Source organism: Spodoptera frugiperda, chromosome 10, assembly GCF_023101765.2.
Source record: "Spodoptera frugiperda isolate SF20-4 chromosome 10, AGI-APGP_CSIRO_Sfru_2.0, whole genome shotgun sequence".
NCBI lineage: Eukaryota > Metazoa > Arthropoda > Insecta > Lepidoptera > Noctuidae > Spodoptera > Spodoptera frugiperda.
Window position 1 is genome coordinate 3,335,539 of NC_064221.1, and position 20,320 is coordinate 3,355,858.

General features: G+C 37.2%; 4 protein-coding genes across 4 annotated transcripts; 1 reads left to right on the forward strand and 3 right to left on the reverse strand.

Moving 5' to 3' along the window:
- Window positions 1-918: 918 nt before the first annotated feature.
- On the reverse strand, window positions 919-3,539 carry LOC126911120 (uncharacterized). Its single transcript, XM_050696322.1, has 2 exons — window positions 3,404-3,539; window positions 919-1,989 (listed from the first exon to the last, which is right to left on the reverse strand). The coding sequence occupies exons 1-2, from the start codon at window positions 3,429-3,431 to the stop codon at window positions 1,319-1,321; spliced, it is 699 nt and encodes a 232-aa protein (XP_050552279.1). The 5' UTR covers window positions 3,432-3,539; the 3' UTR covers window positions 919-1,318.
- On the forward strand, window positions 952-3,482 carry LOC118271420 (uncharacterized). The gene is made up of 2 exons (XM_035587512.2): window positions 952-1,256; window positions 2,170-3,482. Exons 1-2 carry the CDS (start codon window positions 952-954, stop codon window positions 2,813-2,815), a joined length of 951 nt encoding a protein of 316 aa, XP_035443405.2. The 3' UTR covers window positions 2,816-3,482.
- A 1,911-nt stretch (window positions 3,540-5,450) lies between the features above and the next one.
- Window positions 5,451-9,626, reverse strand: LOC126911116 (piggyBac transposable element-derived protein 3-like). The gene is made up of 2 exons (XM_050696309.1): window positions 9,421-9,626; window positions 5,451-9,220 (listed from the first exon to the last, which is right to left on the reverse strand). Exons 1-2 carry the CDS (start codon window positions 9,426-9,428, stop codon window positions 7,786-7,788), a joined length of 1,443 nt encoding a protein of 480 aa, XP_050552266.1. The 5' UTR covers window positions 9,429-9,626; the 3' UTR covers window positions 5,451-7,785.
- On the reverse strand, window positions 5,451-19,074 carry LOC126911139 (uncharacterized). The gene is made up of 2 exons (XM_050696428.1): window positions 15,248-19,074; window positions 5,451-12,106 (listed from the first exon to the last, which is right to left on the reverse strand). Exons 1-2 carry the CDS (start codon window positions 15,473-15,475, stop codon window positions 11,495-11,497), a joined length of 840 nt encoding a protein of 279 aa, XP_050552385.1. The 5' UTR covers window positions 15,476-19,074; the 3' UTR covers window positions 5,451-11,494.
- Between the last annotated feature and the right edge of the window lie 1,246 nt (window positions 19,075-20,320).

The window sequence follows — 20,320 nt, forward strand, 5'->3', positions numbered from 1 at the left end:
TTATCCGTCTTGAAAGTCTTTTCGTCGGTAAATATAACTACATTATTTGCCCAATCAAAATTTATAAAATTTCTGGCAAAATTTAATCGCTGTTCCTGGTGCATTGTTGATAGAAGTATCTTTTTGGCTGACTTCCTGCACCTTAAACCAGCAAAATGCAGGTGCCTCCTTATAGTTTGCCTGGAGACATCGAGTGCCGTTGCTGTAGTGCGCGTTGAAAGAAACGGATCAACTTTGTGCCTGGCTACGAATGTCGTATAGCCTAGCAGACGAATTTCCCTTCGGTTTCGGTCCAGGTCGGCAATTTTCAATACCACCTGTCTCCGCATATCTGCGCACCCATAACTGCACGAACTTCCTCTATTGAAAAAAAAAATGTTATTTAAAATACCAAGATACATTATAAAGTTACTGATCAATAGGAAAATTTATATAACGGATTTTCTATATTTTCCCAGAACAGCAATAATCGGAATTACTTTGTTTGTCCATAATTAATTTTATTTACAGTGATTTTGATTACTTTACAATGATAACCAACGCCGGATGACAATGTTCACTAATTTTACAATTTTCAATGAACTAAGGAGATGAGCGTGATCGCGCAACCGCGTCCGATGAAGGAATGTGTCTCTGACCCTTCCTCGTATCGGCTGGGTCCTATAGCGTCCTTAAAAAAACCTTTCTCTTTGCAGGGTCGCAGCCCTTAAGGGCGCTTGTACACGCTAAGAAAATTTACCGTTCCTGCGGCAGACAAGACAAATTCTTCGTGTATACGACAAGAATTTTGTCTGTTCCACACACGAAAACTTTTCGTGTCTTCCGCAGACAAGACCAATGGAAACGTGTACACGACACGATTTTTTTCGTTCAGTCGTCAGTCGGGCGTAGGGCGCGCAAGTAATAACAAGTGTGATAATCAGTGTGAGTTTCGTTTATTTATATACCTAAATGTTAACTACAAAGCAAAAAAGAATGATAATAGCATATTATTATTATAACAAAATAAAAAAAGAAACAAAAAACAAGAGACTTTACTGGGTTCATCCAATTATACAAGAGAAAAATGAGTTTGGTGGGTTCATTACCCTTTACCGTGTCATGCGACAACATGAGGAAAAATTTGTGGATTATTTTCGCATGAAAATATCTACGTTTGACAAGCTTTTGACAAGTATAGAAAATAATATACGACATGAAAATACCAAAATGCGAGAAAGTATTCCTCCATACATTAGATTGGCCGTAACATTAAGGTAAGTAATTTTTTTAAGCATATTGATTTGAACGTTGTACAATAATAAATGTCTTTGAAGTGTTACATGTTTCCAAATTCAACAGACCCCTCATGTTCATATTCTTCAGAAAAGTCAAACTGAAATTCATCTGTATGCGATGTTTCCACACTACTAATAGTTTCGGTGTCAAATTGAATGGATGTAGATTTTTGAGTACTGTAACCTGGTCGAGTCGAGTATGATGGGCCGGCTACGTTAAATGACGACGTAGAAGGCTGCGTTGTTTTGTAATACTCAGTACTCCATTGATGCTGAACATCACTTCCCTTTCGTTGTTGCGTAGCACGCACAAGTTTTAAAACTTCAAACTGGAAATCCACCATTTCCTCATCACCGAACTTATCAACGCTCGGAGCTATACTTTTAAAAAATGACATGGCACGGCTCTCTTCTATTTTGGTAACAGTCTTTATAAATTCTGCCATATTTTTGTCCACCTCGCTAATATCCTGTTTCTTTTTTTTCGCGATCGGTGTATGTTCTACGGGACTTTTTTCCACGTTTGTTGTTTCGGGTATATTTGAGTCAGTGCCTCGGCGTGTTACAATTTTTGTCAAAAATAACATTTCGTCGTAAAAATCACATTTACGAATCTTCTTAGCTCCCGATCCCGATTTCATTTCTTTAAGTCTTCTGTGACATTTCATCCACCTATCTCGCAAACTTGTCCATTTTTTTGCTGTAGACTTTGCTGAAACCAAAAACGAACTACCGTAAGAAAGTAGGTAGGTACCATCTATTGCAAGTAGACATAAACTTCATATAAAAAAGGAAATGACCTCATTGTAAGAGTAAGAACACACTTGCAATTAATCGCACTGCAAGTTGCAAGTGTGTTCTTGCTCTAAGACATTGTTACAATTTTTTACAGATACATGGCAACTGGAGATGCCTTCGCACGTCTTCATTTCGATTTTCGAATCGGAATAAAAACAGTAGCGAACATTGTACGTGAAGTTACTCATCATATTTGGTCAGAATTATCTACAGATTATATGCGAATGCCAACACAAGAAGAATGGTTGAATATAGCACAGGGATATGAAATAAAAGCCAATTTTCCACACTGTCTTGGAGCAGTGGACGGGAAACATATTAGAATAATTAAACCCGAAGAAAGTGGATCAATGTTTTTAAATTATAAACATTTCTTTTCTATTGTTCTCATGGCTATTGTGGATTCCAACTACAATTACATTTTTATTGATGTAGGGTCGTATGATAAAGAATGTGATTCAAATGTTTTCAAAGAAACACAGTTTTGGAAAAAACTTGTTGACAATACGTTAAACATACCATCCCCATGCTCTATAATAAATATTAACTATATATTACCATATGTTTTTGTAGCTGATGAAGCTTTCGCACTTCATGTTAACGTACTTCGACCCTACGGTGGTAACGAACTCACAAAAGAACAAAAGATATTCAATTATCGCTTGACAAGGGCAAGAAGATACGTCGAGTGTGCATTTGGAATAATGGCCAACAAATGGAGAATTCTGCACCGATCTTAAAACTTAAGTCTCGATTTAACAGTTGCTATTGTAAAAACTACTTGCGTTTTGCAAAATTTTATTCATACAGAAGAAGGTCACGTTGAGCCTTTCGAATCGAGACCGATTAAATAGTCGATTGCATTTAGAAGGCAATAATCTGACAGCAGACGAAATTCGTCAAAAATATACTGAATATTTTTCCTCTGATGAAGGATCATTGCCATGGCAAGATAAATACACATAAAAAATAAGTTCTAAAACTAAAACCCGACTACTAAATTTTAATCCAAAAAGTGTGAAACAAGGAAGTATTCTTACCTGCCATATTGTTTAAATTAACAATTACATGTCATATTTTATTTCATGTTTATACGTATTTTATTATAAGTATTAGTCATTATCGTTTTTAGCAAAGCCGTGGTCGTATGCTATTTAGCGCTATTGAACTTATGATTGCTTGCAACTTAAATCTTTTATTGTAGATGTATTTAGTGTGGGTAACGACAATGATTAATATTTATAATAATATATAGTTATATAGAATATACCTAGTAATCTGTATTTTTGAAAATTGTAAAAAGATAGTAATATGTTGTAAGTACTTACCATATTCATTTTTTTTGACATTTGTCATTCGGTCGAAGTCTTTGTTTAAGATAATAAATATTTCTCTCCATGCTTCGTATGTGAGTCTTTTATCTTTATATATCTTTAAAGTTTTGTCCCACAATACCGGTCGTCCTTCTACTAAAGTTATAAGTCACCGACCGAGAACTCATCAGCCATTTTGTACTCTACGCTGCAATACACGTCCACACCAAACGCACAACAAAAACTACCTGTTCAACCCTACTACACCGCCCCCCGCCGCTCCGCAACAACGTTCGCCGCGTCGTGTCTTGCGCAGACAAGATTTTTTTCGTGCACCGCTGCGAGCAGTGTACACAGTTATTTTCTAGTTACGACACGAATTCTTAGGTATGCCCGGCGTTTTTTCTTAGCGTGTACAAGCGCCCTAAGTGATAAAATAAGTTTTTACTAGCAAAAATAATGTAACTGACATCGCGAACCGAACGAAGTTGCCGACTGTACTTTTTACTCTACATGTGTGAGTGTGCCGCTAGAAAGATACAGAGCATTTGTTGACTTTGAACAAAATTCTTCAATTTACGTGTTATGAACTAGAATTACGATAATTTACATTGCTTAAATGGTTTCCTAGATACATTTCCTACCTATTTATAGAAATTTTGTACAATATTAAGTAAATTAAACACATTATTATCATAGAAAACATCGGGTTTCAATAACGGTAACTGGCGCCTCATAAACTTTTCACACTTTATTTACCAAAATAAACGATAAAATATAAAACCAACATTTGAATCACAATCTACACAATATTTCCAGTAATCTGATATATAATTTCAATATAATTACTTACCGTTTCCTTTTAAAATTCATTTTTAAAACGCACTACACACTTCACAAGTTCACCGGATTTCGAAAATGGCCGACAATATTTTCCGAGAAAGAGAATAAATTTAATTTTTAAATGTTGTTGCTTGAAATATTTAAAAAAATTAAGTTATTATGTTGGCTAAACTGTCACTTGTCTATAGAAATAATTTTACGTCAACCAGTCACAGTAGTAATAGATTTGAACGACTTGAAGTCGGCCATACCGCTTATGTTCCAACGTTGGTGCATAAGGCACGTCGGGTCCAAATCTCTTACGCACCACCGTGTGTGCATATGACACTCCATGGGTTAATTGGGATTTCCACATCCGTGATTTTCATCAGGATCCCATCAACATTTTCATACATTTCTATCTTGCCTGTATGGCTTTCATTATCAGTCAGTGAGCTCGTATGGGTTGAAGTCCTGTGAAGTTTCCAATATCATCTCCAGGTGATGGCAGTTCGTTGATTGTCGCAGACGTTTTTTGAGCACACAATTTTGTCAAAGTCGAAGAATTATTGTTATTAAATCGATCTGAAAGTAAATCATTTTAAAAATATATTTGCCTCCAAACATTGAATAATCCTTCTGAGGATTTGTCACCTTTCCAACGTGCATGTCCGTTGCGGTAAAAAACTTCGAGATTTTCAGGACTTATTTGTGATTCAAAAATTTAACTCTGCTTAAGGCAGTTGTTCTCAAACTTTTGGTTCTATTATTTTTAATTTCCCGGGATAGACCCATTTTTAATCGACCAATAAACCAACGACTAAAATAATTTACCTATGCTATATTGCCGCTCCCCTGATTGTGTGATTTTTTCTTTTAATTGACGTAATGTACATGGTTTACTGATGTAGACTCGACTCTTTATATGTATAACCCCATAAATAGAAGTTAGGTGGGGATAAATCTCGGGGCTTACTACCATCTTTACGAAAACATTCTTATTATAAGGAAGTTTTACATCAAACATACAGTATTATTACTTTGATTCGTACGCTGATCGTCAATTTGCAATGAAAATGGATTCCTGCTAAGTGATGTGAAAGAACGAATGAAATATAAAAGTTTGTCTATTCCCTGCTCCAACCCTAGAAAGAGACAACGCTATGTTAATGGTCGTAAATTGTGAAGCACTGTCTCACACATATTTTTTTGTTCCGAAAGTTAAATTTAAGTTCAAATGTTTAACCCATATATGCTCAGAACTTTTTTTAACACCGATTTTTATAATATTTATGTATGTTATGTATGAATGATCACATATAAGGCTAGTACTAGTAGATTTTCGTTTTCAGTTCGAGAAGTTCATTTTTTTCAGCGGGTCATAAACGACCCTATGGGCACATATACTCGTTCAATAGTATGAAATCAGTACCAACCAAATAAAAATGCGTTATAATAATGTTAATCAGTCTTTATTAGGAACAAATAATAAAACACACAGTTATAAAAACACATGACTAACTAATAAAAAGAAATGGTGGGGACATTAGGAATGAAATTCTGCAAAACACTTATCATGCAAATTGACGTTACATTTGCGACACATTTTGATTGTTTTATTTTTACATAACGCACATCGTTTTCTGACCTGGTCAGTCAGAATAATATGATCAGCTGAATGTTTTCTAACAGAAACCGGTACATTTGTTCTCACTTGCGGACGTGGCCCAGGTTGAGATCTTATATTCCCATATTTCAGGAGTAATGTTCTTGCAATAGACCGACGAAATTCTAAAGTATCTACGTTTGCCCCGTATGATCTAGCGAGTAAAGCAGCATTATTGACAGCGACGTCTATCAACCACATCAAAATGGGCATATACCATTTTTTTCCTCTGATGGCAATCCGGTAAACGCCCACATTAGCATCAAGTCTGTCTACTCCACCCATAAATCGGTTGTATTGCTGAACAACATTTGGCTGATCAATATAAGCCATCACAAGCTGTTACAGAAATTAAATAACATAGGTGTCATAGACAGGGCCCTCAAAATGCTCTCATCTTATTTAGAAAATAGAAAACAAGCCGTGAAAATAGGTAATTACACAAGTTCAGTTAAACACGTGCCATTCGGCTGTCCTCAAGGATCAATTTTAAGTCCGCTATTATTTTTAATATATATTAACAATATTAACCAAATAGGACTGTCAGGACACCTAACATTGTATGCGGATGACACATGTATTTTCTACTTCGATAAGTCCATTCACAACATTATAAGTAAAGCACAGAAAGACCTGGACTTACTCAGCGAATGGCTAAAATATAACCTATTGACAATAAACACAACAAAAACTTCATTTATGATATTTGCCGCAAAAAATAAACCGATACCCGAACACTTACCTCTCACAATCAACAATGACGTAATAAAACGCTCTAACTACGAAAAATATCTTGGTCTGTGGGTAGATGATAAACTCACCTGGAAAAATCACATCGATCATGTCAAAACAAAAGTGGCATCAGTACTGGGTGCTATACACAAAGCTGCAGGTTGTATTCCGAAAAAGATACGCTATATCATATACAACTCATTAGTCAAATCACATCTGGAATACCTAATTGAGATCTGGGGATCAGCTGCTAAGACTAACCTAAACCCACTACAAAGAACCCAAAACAAGCTCATTAAAACCCTATTCCATTATAAATATTCTACACCAACAAAAACACTGTATGAGAAATCTAAATTACTCAATCTAACACAACTATACACATATAGCACATGTGTTCTCATAAAAAACATCACCAGTCATGCCATTCAATCAAACATACAGTTACATAGAAAAAAATCACACACAACTTAAGAAACAAATACAAACTAGAACTAAAGACGGCACGAACAAATTATGGAAAAAAAACGCTTTTGTTTGAGGGAGCACAGCTGTTCAATAGATTACCGGACGACATAAAAAACTGCGATAACATTAAAGCATTCAAAATTAAACTTAAAGAACATGTTCAAACATTGTAAATCTCAATCTCATTAAAACAAAACGAATGTAACTTCTTACCGCACTAGAGGATATTGTCATATTATTTTGTTATAGAAAATAAGGAACACTATGTATCTCATTTTAAGTGAACAATGTATACAATGTGATAGGCGTGGGACTTCTAACCCGTTAAGGCTGAGTACTACATCTAATTTTATCGACAAAAATAATAATATGGGGGTTGAACCCCTAATTGAAAATATTGAAAAATAGTGATTTTTTCGGTAAAAATAATTCACAAATGATTTTTTTCTCACCAAAACATTATCTTACATATGAAAAAAGTAATGAATTAGTTAGCCAAGGTTATTAGGTACCGTTTGTCGTTTTTTTTTGTTTCTACGACGCATACAACCTTTGATATTAAAAAAAGTAAAAAAAATATTAAAATAGCCATAACTTTTAGGGGGAGAGGATTCGACCACTTCGACCCCCGACTTTTGTCGATTAAATTAGGTGTAGAACTCAGCCTTAACGGGTTAGAAGTCTCGCCCCTATCACATTGTATATGTTCTTATGAGAAATAAAAACTCTTTAAACCCATATCAATTTTCTGTTTAGCAGCAACTGAATATCGACGTGCTTTTTGAACAGGGTGCACTCCAAATTCATTAGACAACAATGTCACCACGCTGTTGTCATTCCATCGTACAGCACAGATGTTGTCATTTGTGTCCAACCTATAATCATAAAATCCTCTAGGCTGCTTTTTGCAAGACTTAGCATCTATCAGTGGACACTTGTCTATCCTATTTTGGCGAGCAGTTCCAGTTATTTTCACATTGTTTTCTTGCAAAGAGCTAAGTAAACTAGGAGCGGTAAAAAAGTTGTCACAATACACAGAAAATAGTGTTTCAGGGTATTCGGTCTTCACCGTATTCATCAATTTGGTAACAACATGTTCGCCTAGGCCTGTTTCTCGCGCTTCAGATCTTCCTTCGTATAAATCAGCTTGTAAGCAGTATCCTAAGCGAGTCGCAGCTACCCATGCTTTGAAGCCGAAACGGATTGGTTTGCCGTGAATGTGCTGCTTACAGCCATGACGCCCGTAGTATGGTATCATTGATTCATCGATACTCAAGTTTTTTTCGATGGGAGCATACATTAGAAACTTTTTGTTCATGATGTTGAACAATGGCCGAATTTTGGCCATTTTATCACCTGCACGTAGGTTACCATTGTCTGCAACGTGAAAATACCTAAATATTTCTTCAAATCGATTTCGCCGCATCGATTTCACAACTAAAACATTGTGGGTATCCTCGTTGGTTTCCCAATACATACGTCGTCTCGGTAAAGGCGCGTAACCGCTAAGGAGCAATATACCTATGAAACAGCTCAACTCATACCCTGATAAACAAAAATTATAATTGTGCTTTTCAACAGCGTACATTACGGTGTGTCTGACTATATACCTTATAACATCTTCACTAAAAAAGAATTCTATTGGTTCACTTTCTTTGGTAAGTGTGAGAACAGCTCGTGGCAGTGGAGGTGACCACTCACATTGTTGGTAACGAAGGTCTCGCTTTACCCATTTGCGGGGCCTGACGATGCGCTGCCGTTGCTGACTACGTTCTGAAGAAGTTCCATCAGCCCGGGTTTCAACATGACGAGAACGTCGTGACCTGTTTGAGCTGGGTCCTGCTGCCGGTGTAAGGGTTTCTAGGTATTGAGAACTAGTACTAGGACTGACTAATACCTCATCGATAGTTCTGTTTTCTTCATCATGTTCTTCACGTTGTCGTAACACCATCTCCGCCGGAGCAAGTAATTGATGACGGTTCAATCGATTTATGCTATCACAATCTTCTTCACCTGAATCGCCATCCGACATGGTACCATCACAAGGCGGATCGATATAAATATCAAGGCCCTGAAGATCTTCATCGTCATCGAAATCCTCCAGGGCATCGGCTATTTCATGTGTCGAGAGTACGTGACGAGACCTGAAATCAAAACAATACAATATAAAACACGATATGTGCCCACGGGGTCGTTACCGACCCAAGAAAAGATATCAACTGATTGTAGATAGTCAAATAAATCGTTCACGTAAAAACAATAACTATATCTATAAAATACTCATTAGATTTCCAATAAAAACAATTATTATGGTAAAACAATATAAATTACACAAAATACTTACATTTTCATCCGATCAGTCGCGAAATTTTTCCAGAAATGAACATGTATAAACTTGCACGCCTAATTGTCATAAGAAAAAGTTGTCAACTTTCAATAAAACTGTACCATGCATCATAATTGTACGTTAAAGAATTCATAGATGGCGTTATAATTAAAATTCAATGAACAGTTCGCGGTTACTATGCATTTTAAAGTTGCGTCATAATTTTGGTCGTTATCGACCCTATACCCTATATATGGGTTAATTAAAACACGATTTAGATGAATGTTTTTGTGAAATAAATATTTAATGTAGGTGTTTTTGTTTGAATCTACAAAAATAGTTAATTATTTAATTGTCAAAAATATACAAATATTTGGCACGCTCTGCAGCCTAAACGCCTTGATGGATATATAACCATATATATTTTTTTAGGATCTTAGGTGACGCGTTTCCCAGAGCCGCTGGACGAGAGAACTTCGCGTAATATGGCCCAGCTGCAAAGCAAGATTATTACCGCGTGGCTGTTCTCTTCCATCGTGGTCCTGCTGTTGTGATTGGTTCTCTTGAATCATATCTTCATTGCTTAGTTGTGGCACAGGTCTATTAGCACTATTGCATATGTTGTGTAATATAACCCAAGCATTTACTATACGCCCTGCTACATCTGGTGCATAGTGCAGTACTCTGTGAACAAGTAAGTAACGAAAACGTGCCTTGAGAAGCCCAATCGTACGTTCCACTATATTTCTTGCATGAACATGTAAATCGGTGTAATATGCTTCAGGTGTGTCAGTTGCAGCATCCAATATAGATGTCATCATAGTCTTTCTTAGCGGGTATCCAGAATCATTTTTATCATTTTCATCTTTATATTTTCATATTTATAATCATTTTCATCTTTCTTAGCGGGTATCAAAAAAATTATAGTTACACGCTGCGTACGGTTACTCCACATGACTCTACATGCATTAATTGAAACAGATTCTACTAGAAAGTAGAATAAACGCATCCACCATTTATTGGATTGGAACGACGTCCTAATTTATAATGAGAACGAAACTGATCAAATTGATCAACCCCGCCCATTCTCTTGGTGTACTGCGCAATAGCAAGAGGGCATTTTATGAGGACCTTATTGCCGTCTTTTTGTGTTCGTTGTACATCGACAATGATTTTTGGGTCAAATCTAATTGTTAGAACACTTACAGGTTTCGTATGTAATGTGGCGGGAACGGAGCGGTTCTTCTCGGCTTGGCGCTTTGGTATTTTCATTGAAGTGAAGACACTCCATAATTTTTTTGTATCTTTTCAGTGGCATGACATCCACTATAAACTGAACATGTTACATCTGGTTGGTAGACCAATATTGCGTCTCTTCCTGTAGCGGATGTAACGACATCAGCATGAAAATGCCTAAAAGAGCTTTTGTTACGCAGTAAGAAACTTAAGAGCGCTTGTAGACGTCCGTTTTTTTCACCGGATAACGGACCGTCAATAAGGGTCGGTTCATATCTGACGGATGATGCGTCGAGCGTATCATCGGTCGCGTCTATTCGGTCGAATGGGTCGGTTCATATCAAACGGAAAATGCGTCGAGCGTCTAGTCAGTTTCTACGTTAAGCATCTACAGAGTGGTTGTGTTGTGTGATATTGAATTTTAAAATGAAGCCTATCGAAATAATTGCTATTTGGGAGGCTTTAGAACAAGACCGAAAAAGGAAACGTCGATATTGGGTGCATCCTTTAAATACTAAAAGAATATCAAGTGGCCAATTTAATTGTCTATATGCAACGTTAAGAAACTATCCTACAAAATTTATTCAGTATTACCGCATGTCCATAGAATCTTTTGATGAACTCCTTACGATTGTGAAATGTTTTATAACTAAATATGATACGAAATTTCGATGTGCCATTACTCCTGAAGAAAGACTGACTATTACATTGAGGTAAGATATTATATGTAGATACAGGTAAGTTGTATAATAATAACTGCTTTTGTTCTTGACATTAGTATTTTAATATTATTGACATGTATATTAAAATGATACAAAAATCCAAAATCAACCAATTTTTAAATAAACGTAACGGATTAACTCTGCATTAATGCTTCAATATCTTCTTCAATTGAAACCTGCGAGGTCGCTGATTGTGGTGAGTCCGTATAGTAGTCAGTTGTATAGTAACCGGTGTGTTCAAACTGAGAAGTCTGCGGCAATGACAGACGACCTTGTTCGTAATTACCTTGATCGGACTGGATGTTACATTGTTGCACTGTACTTGTTGTAGCAAATCTATATTTTTTTACCAAATTCATAATATCTAAACGGAAGTCAAAATTTTGTGCTTCAGACATTTTTTTCATCTGTGGAAGTAACGACAGCAAAAACTGTTTATCTGAATCACTATCATCTTGTGAAGATTTCTCCATACTGTTAATTAATGACCTCTGAAACATTGTCATACTCTGGTCTTTGCGACTGGCACGCTTGGAACTGAAATTTGACGATTCGCTTCCAGTCTCTTGTAGTTGGTTCTCTTCACCACTTGTTTCATAAAATTCAGCTTCTATATTACTAGTTGTAGGGCGCATTTCTCTTAACACATCTAAGAAACGAAGCATTTCTACGTATGGCGTTTTCCTCTTCTTTGCAGCAGCAGAACTTCCACTGCGAACATTGTTCTCTTTTTTTTTCTCTCTAACATATTAGTCACGGAGATGTTTCCATTTTTTCTGGAGGTCAATAACTGAAATAGAAATGGTACATGATTATTAAAAAACGGAATAATTATTTAATTTAGTAGGTTATAGATTAGTTAATGATTAATTAAGTTTAATTTATTTTCAGATATTTATCAACTGGAATGAGTTTTAAAACATTATCCCTGGACTTCCTGACGGGAGTATCTACAATATCCGGAATAATTAAAGAATGTTGCAAAGTGATATGGATGATGCTGCGAGAAACAGAAATGCCTTGCCCGAATGAAGAAATGTGGTTAAATATAGCTGATCAATTTTATGAAAAAACAAATTTCCCAAACTGTGTTGGAGCAGTAGATGGGAAACATATTCGCATAAGAGCTCCGAATCTTAGTGGTTCCCAGTATTTTAACTATAAAAAATTCTTTTCTATTGTCCTTATGGCTATTTCAGATGCAAATTACTATTTTGTAGCCATTGACGTTGGTGCTTATGGCAAAGAAGCTGATAGCAACGTTTTTAAACAATCAATTATGGGTAAAAAACTTTTAGAAAATGACTTCAATATTCCGGGAAACAAAACTTTACCAAATTCTAATGGACCCCCAAAACCATTTGTATTAGTTGGAGATGAAGCGTTTCCTTTACAGAAAAATATAATGCGGCCGTATCCTAGTGGCAATATTGATAGAGAAAAACGAATTTTTAATTATAGACTCAGTCGAGCGCGTAGATGTGTTGAGTGTTCATTTGGATTATTGTGCAATAAGTGGAGAGTACTTCACACTGCCATTCTTACCGAACCCGATTTCGCTATGGAGATAGTGAAGGCTGCTTGTATACTTCATAATTTTGTTCTTCGACGAAGAGACAGCTATCTTAATGAAATTCAAATATGCCACTTACAGACTTTACCCACAGCAACATCAACTAGAATAACGACTGCCACCGATAATAGGGATTTTTTTAAACAATATTTTTGTAACGAAGGAATATTGCAGTACCAAGACCAATATACAGGGTTAAAGGGTAAGTCGACCTAAATCCTTTAAGACGTGATAGTTTACATCATTCCTGACTGATTTGACCATGGGACCCCATATCCCAAACTTAACCGTTTTCAAATTATCGGCATTTTAACTTTTTTGATAAAATTTCCCATTTTTTTGGCTATTTCTCCCTTGTTTTGTCTTTGGTGGCTAAATTTTGTTTTGTTTTTGCTTTTTTGTGTAGTAGATTAGTTGCTTTATTATTTAGAAAACTAAAACTGTAAATAACTGTACCAACTGAGTCGTAGCAGACGATCGAATGTTAAAAAAAGTAAATAAATTTGTGATAAGTTGTTTTTCTTTGTAAGATATTTAAAAAAAGTCTATGACAACTGTTCTGCAAATGTGCGTTAAAATATCTACAATTCTTCAACTTTCTGATAAGGTATAACATGATAGGGAATAATTTGAATTCTTTGCCAAAACATCGATGAAGTACTACAAGGTAGTAATAAGAATATCGATATTTAAGCTTCAAATTTAACTTGAGTCAGATAACAAAATAAAACAAACTGGTTCACTTCACTTCAGAAGGAGTGTCAGGGGGTGGCTTTTTTTGAGTGGAGAAAATCATCCAATGTCTTCTCCCACCTTGGGCGAGGCGAGAGGGAGTGTCAGACTCTTACTGACTAAAAACCACCCTGTTCCTTCTCCTGCTTTTCGAGCCGGAGCCCCGGTAAACCCGCTAGGTAGTCCGCAGCTCCGGATCAGGCATCAGCCCTACTGGGCCTCATCTGTGGTGGTCTGATGGCTCTTTGAGGCGCACACATAAAAATCCATAGGGGTCAGGTCTGAACTTCTAGCTGGCCACGGTATGTACAGGTCCGCCTCTCCCGATCCACTTATTGGGATAATTAGTGTCCAGTGCGGGCCTGCGGACGGCGAGCAAGGGTAGCTCACCGCCCGAACAGAACCAGACCTGTGCGTGCGACGCGTAGCGTCATCAGACCATCAGACCACCACAGATGGAGCCCAGTAGGGCTGATGCCTGATCCGGAGCTGCGGACTACCTAGCGGGTTTACCGGGGCTCCGGCTCGAAAAGCAGGAGAAGGAACAGGGTGGTTTTTAGTCAGTAAGAGTCTGACACTCCCTCTCGCCTCGCCCAAGGTGGGAGAAGTCATTGGATGATTTTCTCCACTCAAAAAAAGCCACTCCCTGACACTCCTTCTGAAGTGAAGTGAACCAGTTTGTTTTATTTTGTTATTTGACTCAAGTTAAATTTGAAGCTTAAATATCGATATTCTTATTACTACTTTGTAGTACTTCATCGATGTTTTGGCAAAGAATTCAAATTATTCCCTATCATGTTATACCTTATCAGAAAGCTGAAGAATTGTAGATATTTTAACGCACATTTGCAGAACAGTTGTCATAGACTTTTTTTTAAATATCTTACAAAGAAAAACAACTTATCACAAATTTATTTACTTTTTTTAACATTCGATCGTCTGCTACGACTCAGTTGGTACAGTTATTTACAGTTTTAGTTTTCTAAATAATAAAGCAACTAATCTACTACACAAAAAAGCAAAAACAAAACAAAATTTAGCCACCAAAGACAAAACAAGGGAGAAATAGCCAAAAAAATGGGAAATTTTATCAAAAATGTTAAAATGCCGATAATTTGAAAACGGTTAAGTTTGGGATAAGGGGTCCCATGGTCAAATCAGTCAGGAATGATGTAAACTATCACGTCTTAAAGGATTTAGGTCGACTTACCCTTTAACCCTGTATATAAGAATACTAATAATCTATATATTAATACGTGATGTAAAAACTTTGGACCGCTTTTTACGAAAATTGCGCGGACGTAGGAGCATAAAATTTGGTACACTTATAGTTTATGTGTAGGAGAAGTGCACCCCGCTAATATTTTTCAAAAATAATGCTTATAAAGTACATTAAATCAATAAATAAAACATTACACACACATGCATAGTATCTGATCGTATTTGACAAAACGTCAAAATCAATAGACATTGCGATGATATTCTCACGTCATATATGAATAGAGTTGTATAAAAGAGTTTGTTTGAGTTTGAGTTAAATAAAAATTATCCTTCAACGTATGTTAAGTGATATTGTAAATTAAATCGTATATGGTCGAATTTCGACCACTAGGCGAACACTAGTAAACATTAACTTACGTGATTCATTTTTCTTTTTTGTATCATATGTCTCCCACTCAACTATTAATATTTCTCCAATTTCCTCCCAAGCCCGTCTCTTAGCTTGTCGGTCGCTATAAGATTTTTCTTTTATGTTCCATAGACATATTCTATTTTGCACTTCCGTGATAAATCGTTCTGTATCAAACATTTTCAAAAAAACTTGGAACGGCCTGTACACAAACGATCTCTGCTGATGTTACGCCTAGTCTGAATGCATCAATCAAAATACACGTAGCGCGTGGCGCGCGCGACGTTGCCGCTCTTACGTCGACCGATAATGCGTTGACGGAAACGGAATAGACGCTGTACGCTCGACGCACGACGTATCATCGGTTGAGTGTGAACGGTCGAGTGTTTTTCTATACATTTGTCTGTTCTGGCGTTACGCGACCGATAATACGCGACGCATGTTCCGTCAGATATGAACCGACCCTTAGACAAGCGTTTATTATAGACTAACTTAAGGTTACAATGTTGCTTATTACTAAGTACATATACTACTTCAGACCTTCAGGAATAGTCCTGTTACGTGAGGCCACATTTTGTACATTAGTATGAGTAAGACCTAAATGCATTGGTACAAAATGTTCTTTTAAACATTCTTTAACAATCTTAATTTATTTTCTAATGTAGATTGTGGCAATTGAAAAAGAGTTGCCAGTCTTTGATTGCTGTCTCCTGTCCTAAGCTTAACAAGAAATATGCTCAACGCAAGGCTAAGATTTTTAACCGCATTATTCAAACTAGGAATGCTATTTAATATTTCGTTAGTTAATAAGAGTGTTCGGGAGCTCAGGTTGTTTTGTAAGTAATGAGTGGACTGTATTTTCAGTTAATTACTGTGTAATCTTCAAACAAGTTAAGTACAATAAGTAGTAGGCAAAAAAAACATTATTTTCGTGGACGCGAGTCGTTCGTGTCGACCGATTGCGAAGTGAAGTTCGCCGCCTCCACTCGCCGCGCGCCGGCTGGCTTACACCGCGCCCGCACCTCAGCCGCCGCCGTCGTTCTCCTACATGGTCACGCGGTTGATGCGTGAACAAAGAGTCTTTTATTGTTTAGCACACTTAACAGTTGACTTAACATTAATTATTGGGTAACTTTATAATGGCACAGTTCAGTCTCAACATTGTCATTGTAAGAGTAATTACTTTTTCAAATATGTAGAGACTAAAATCACTAAATATTCTCAATTCAAAAATAATCAAATTTTTTTTTTAGTTTTTGGTGATTTATTAATATAATTATCAATTACTCTTATTTTAATCATAAACTTAATAAGTAAATAACAAGGAATAAATAAATAAATATCTAAACCTTTATCGCAAGTTTCACAAGTTATTCAACATTGAATAATCTCAGTCTCAACAATGTTATTTTAAAATGAATAAATTCTTAGTAGGTTTTGGTAAACGATTAAAATAATTATCAAATTATTCGTATCTTAAACGAACCTTGTGTAAACACAAAAACTAAACAAATATCTAAAGTTTTAACGTAACCTACGTAACCTACGTTGTCACAGCATTAGTTTTTCTGTCTCATAATATTTAATCGAGTACTACATATAGTAGGTAAGAAGGTTGTTAATATATCTAATAAGATTTGAATATTGATGACTAATGAGAAAAGCTAAATATGTTACAAATAAAAACTTTAACAATTAACGTAGATTCAAATATGTCAAATCAAAATAAACGTGAAACGAATAAGACGCTTGCCTTCGGCTGCTGCCAGTAATTTTAGGATTTGGTAATATATATTTGATCTTTTAGCTGTACCCCTGCTGTATCAGGTTCCAGAGGCTCACAAAATGTTTGGCATGCCCTACTTTTCAGTCTTAACCCACTTGTTCCTGAAACATCAATATACCTCGGATCTCATTGAATTTCATTTATTATTATTATAATGTAATATATTACTTGGAAAAAATTATGAAAAAAATATAACATGTTTGGAAAACCGGGAAAATGGTGTCCTTTTAAAAGAACGTTAGCAAAATGTGCTACTATAACAGTCATGGTAAAAGAAATACAAAAATTAGAGTTTTACAAGCTTTTATTTAGGAATATGAAAGTTTTCAAAGCAAAATTTGGGATGCAATGTTACATCACATTTGGGGCAATAGAATTTAGCTTTCTTATGACATATAAAACAGCGAAGTTGGTTCTCTCTATATCTAATTATATGGTCTTTACCATCAAAACGTGAGGTTTCACGGTAATTCTGAGAGACTCGGGTTGCTCTACGTTCAAAGTTTCAAGAAGACTTACCGCAACGCTTCTGCGGAAATGAAGAAAATCGTATGCGCCTTTATTGTTTTTATAAATTTGCCACGAATTATGTAAAGCCATGTCTATACCGTGACAAATCAATGAGAAGTACCATTTCTTTCCTCTTATTGATGTTCTGTACAGACCAATATTCTGATCAGACCTGTCTACACCTCCCATGTTCTCATTGTATTGCAGCGAGCAGCGAGCTCCAATACCTGCAATTCTGTTTGTTTACATGTCCATTTAGATGGAAATGGGCTACGTCAGAGAATAAGATGTTGTCAAAATTACTGAATCGAGTTAACATTGTTTCGGCATATGACTTACGCAAATTTAAATTATTAGGGTTTAGTTCTTGCACTAGCTGGATCTTATATGGATGTAATTTCAAATCTAATTTCAAAATACGGCGTAATGATGTGCGGGATAATCCTAATCCAGCCGTTTGCGTGTCGATAAACCTGGATCACGTCAAACAGAAGCGGAAACTTGCTGCACGTTCTCTTCGCTCCGAGAAGTCCGCGGGCCGCCGGTTTGTTTCACATTGTAGATCCCGTCTCTTCGAACTTCTTCACCCATTTCTTTATTAAAGGAGCACTTGGACACTGACTTAAGTCGTGTAAACGATATTCAACGCGAAATAAGCGTCTCACAGTAATGAGCGAAAAGTTGTTTAAATAAAACTGTTTCACGCAGTAAACGCGTTGCAGCCCCGTGAAGCGATCCATTGCGACTAAATTTCCAAGAAGCGAGCTATTGCCCGCGCCCGCGCCCCGCGCGGCATTAGTTTGCGCGGTAAGTTACATTTAAATGTTAACGAATTCTTGGCCCACCCTGTATATTAAATATTATGATGAAATTATTACTTATAATAAAATGCCTGCCTGCATCTTTGGATCGCGCTGCTGCCGCGCGCGATCGGAGCGCGATGGATCGTCCGGTGTGGACCCGGCTATTGAATTGAAACACACTTTTTCAGAAGACATTGTTTAGTCACACTTTTTTCAGAAGACATTTCTTCAGTGAGTTGTTTGAATGGCTTCAGGATTTTTATTATTTCTGGCAGTGTCTGCCATTCGCCTTAGGTAAGATTTTCTACTGGATTGTGCAGGATCCCAAGAGACGCTTCTATAGTTTCTTGAAGTGAATAAATCCTCTCAATCATATCCAGGGTACTATTCCATATTGTTACTACGTCCATTTTGAGCTTTAAGGGTTTTTGATTAGGTCTCAGCTGGTCTTGCATTGCAATCAATTTATTGTTAGCTATGGGACTTTTGTGAAAATGTTCTACAATAGCTTTTATTTTTTTTATCAGCGCCTCGAGTTCACTTTCATGGAGTCCTGCACGCACCACTAAATTAAGAGAGTGAGCGATACACGGCAAATGCGCAAAATTGGTCAAACGTATAGCAGCCTTCATATTTGCTGCGTTATCTGAAGGAGGACAGCCTCCACATAAAAATAATAAGTTGAACTTGTTTTTTTGGGGGGAGGGGGGGGGGTATCAATCACAGCAACCAGTAATCCAGTGGGTCTGATTATTTGGTAGTGTTCATTTCCAAAATGAAAAAAAAACTTTCTTATGCTCATAACGTCGTTTTTCATCTGTTCAAGAACCTTCCGGAGCACGTCTAGTTGGTTCGAGAGGTTCGATATGTTCCTCTCGATTTTGGATAGGCCTTCGCCCATGGAATCCCATTTGGGATCCCCCGGTGTGCCCACTGCGCACAACCTGGTCTTCTCATGCTCCTTAATGTTGTTGAGGTTCGATTGCTTGACATCTTCCTTGACCTCCTTAATTCCCTTGAATGCCTCAAGGGTTTCGTGGCCCAGCCATTCCCTGATTCCTTTAGCCTCTTTTTTGGTGTCGGTGAGGTCCGACCGCATGAGGGAGAGCTCTGCCTTAAGTGCCATGACATCCCGAGTGCGTCTTTGCCCTTTTGAAGGAGACCGTTGGCCTCCCGGGTGGCAAGGTCCATCTCCACCCCTGTGCCTCTTCTCGGAGTTCGGTAAAGCATGCTTCTCCTTTCGGGTCGGGCAACTTGTCCCGCCGACGAAGCAACTGAGCTTTCCTCATCCGAGACGATCTGACGAGGAGGGGAGATCCCGCACTGTTCCCAATCTTGTATTGTAAGCTCCGAGATCCTGCTGCGATCTTCCGACTCGGGTATCATTGATGGTGCCTTTGTTACCTTTGGCGGCTCCGATGAACGCGCCTTCTTTTCTGATGCGACCGATCTCGCCACGGTGGTCTCAAGGACCTTTTCCCTTAGGGACTTGGTCGCCTTGCTGGTGGTTTCCGTGGTCGGTTTGCGGGTGGTGGAGGCGGATACATTATTGGACGACATTGTTTTGAGTGTTATTTAATTTAGAAATAAGAAAAAAATGTATGGAATGAGATGGTTAGTTAACTTAATACGATAATTACAAGATCTATACATATATGTGTTTTTTTTTTTAATCTATACTGAGCAAATTTGTTGGACTCACTTCTGCTTCAGCTGGTGATCTGCTTCCGCTGTCCAGTGAGGAGCCCGCTATTGGCAGAGCTCGATGGTCTGAACTCTGTGTGCGCGCTGGTGGTGGTGTCCAGTGGATTCCTGTTCGCCACAGGATTGGTCTTCGTAGGTGGCGCCGAATTTGCGATTTCTGTTGGGGCCAAGTAAAAGAACTTTTCTCACCCTTTCAAATGAGCCCAAACTCGGCTGTCCTAG

What these genes read in the sequence shown, in the direction of transcription:
- LOC118271420 (XM_035587512.2), top strand. Translation starts at nt 952, where the DNA reads ATGTTAACTACAAAGCAAAAAAGAATGATAATAGCATATTATTATTAT. An exon ending in AGATTGGCCGTAACATTAAG is followed by an intron (nt 1,257 to 2,169) that starts GTAAGTAATTTT and finishes AATTTTTTACAG; the next exon opens with ATACATGGCAACTGGAGATG.
- LOC126911120 (XM_050696322.1), bottom strand. Translation starts at nt 3,431, where the DNA reads ATGACAAATGTCAAAAAAAATGAATATG. An exon ending in TGTCAAAAAAAATGAATATG is followed by an intron (nt 1,990 to 3,403) that starts GTAAGTACTTAC and finishes TTTTGGTTTCAG; the next exon opens with CAAAGTCTACAGCAAAAAAA.
- LOC126911139 (XM_050696428.1), bottom strand. Translation starts at nt 15,475, where the DNA reads ATGTTTGATACAGAACGATTTATCACGGAAGTGCAAAATAGAATATGT. An exon ending in AAATTCGACCATATACGATT is followed by an intron (nt 12,107 to 15,247) that starts TAATTTACAATA and finishes CGTGACTAATAT; the next exon opens with GTTAGAGAGAAAAAAAAAGA.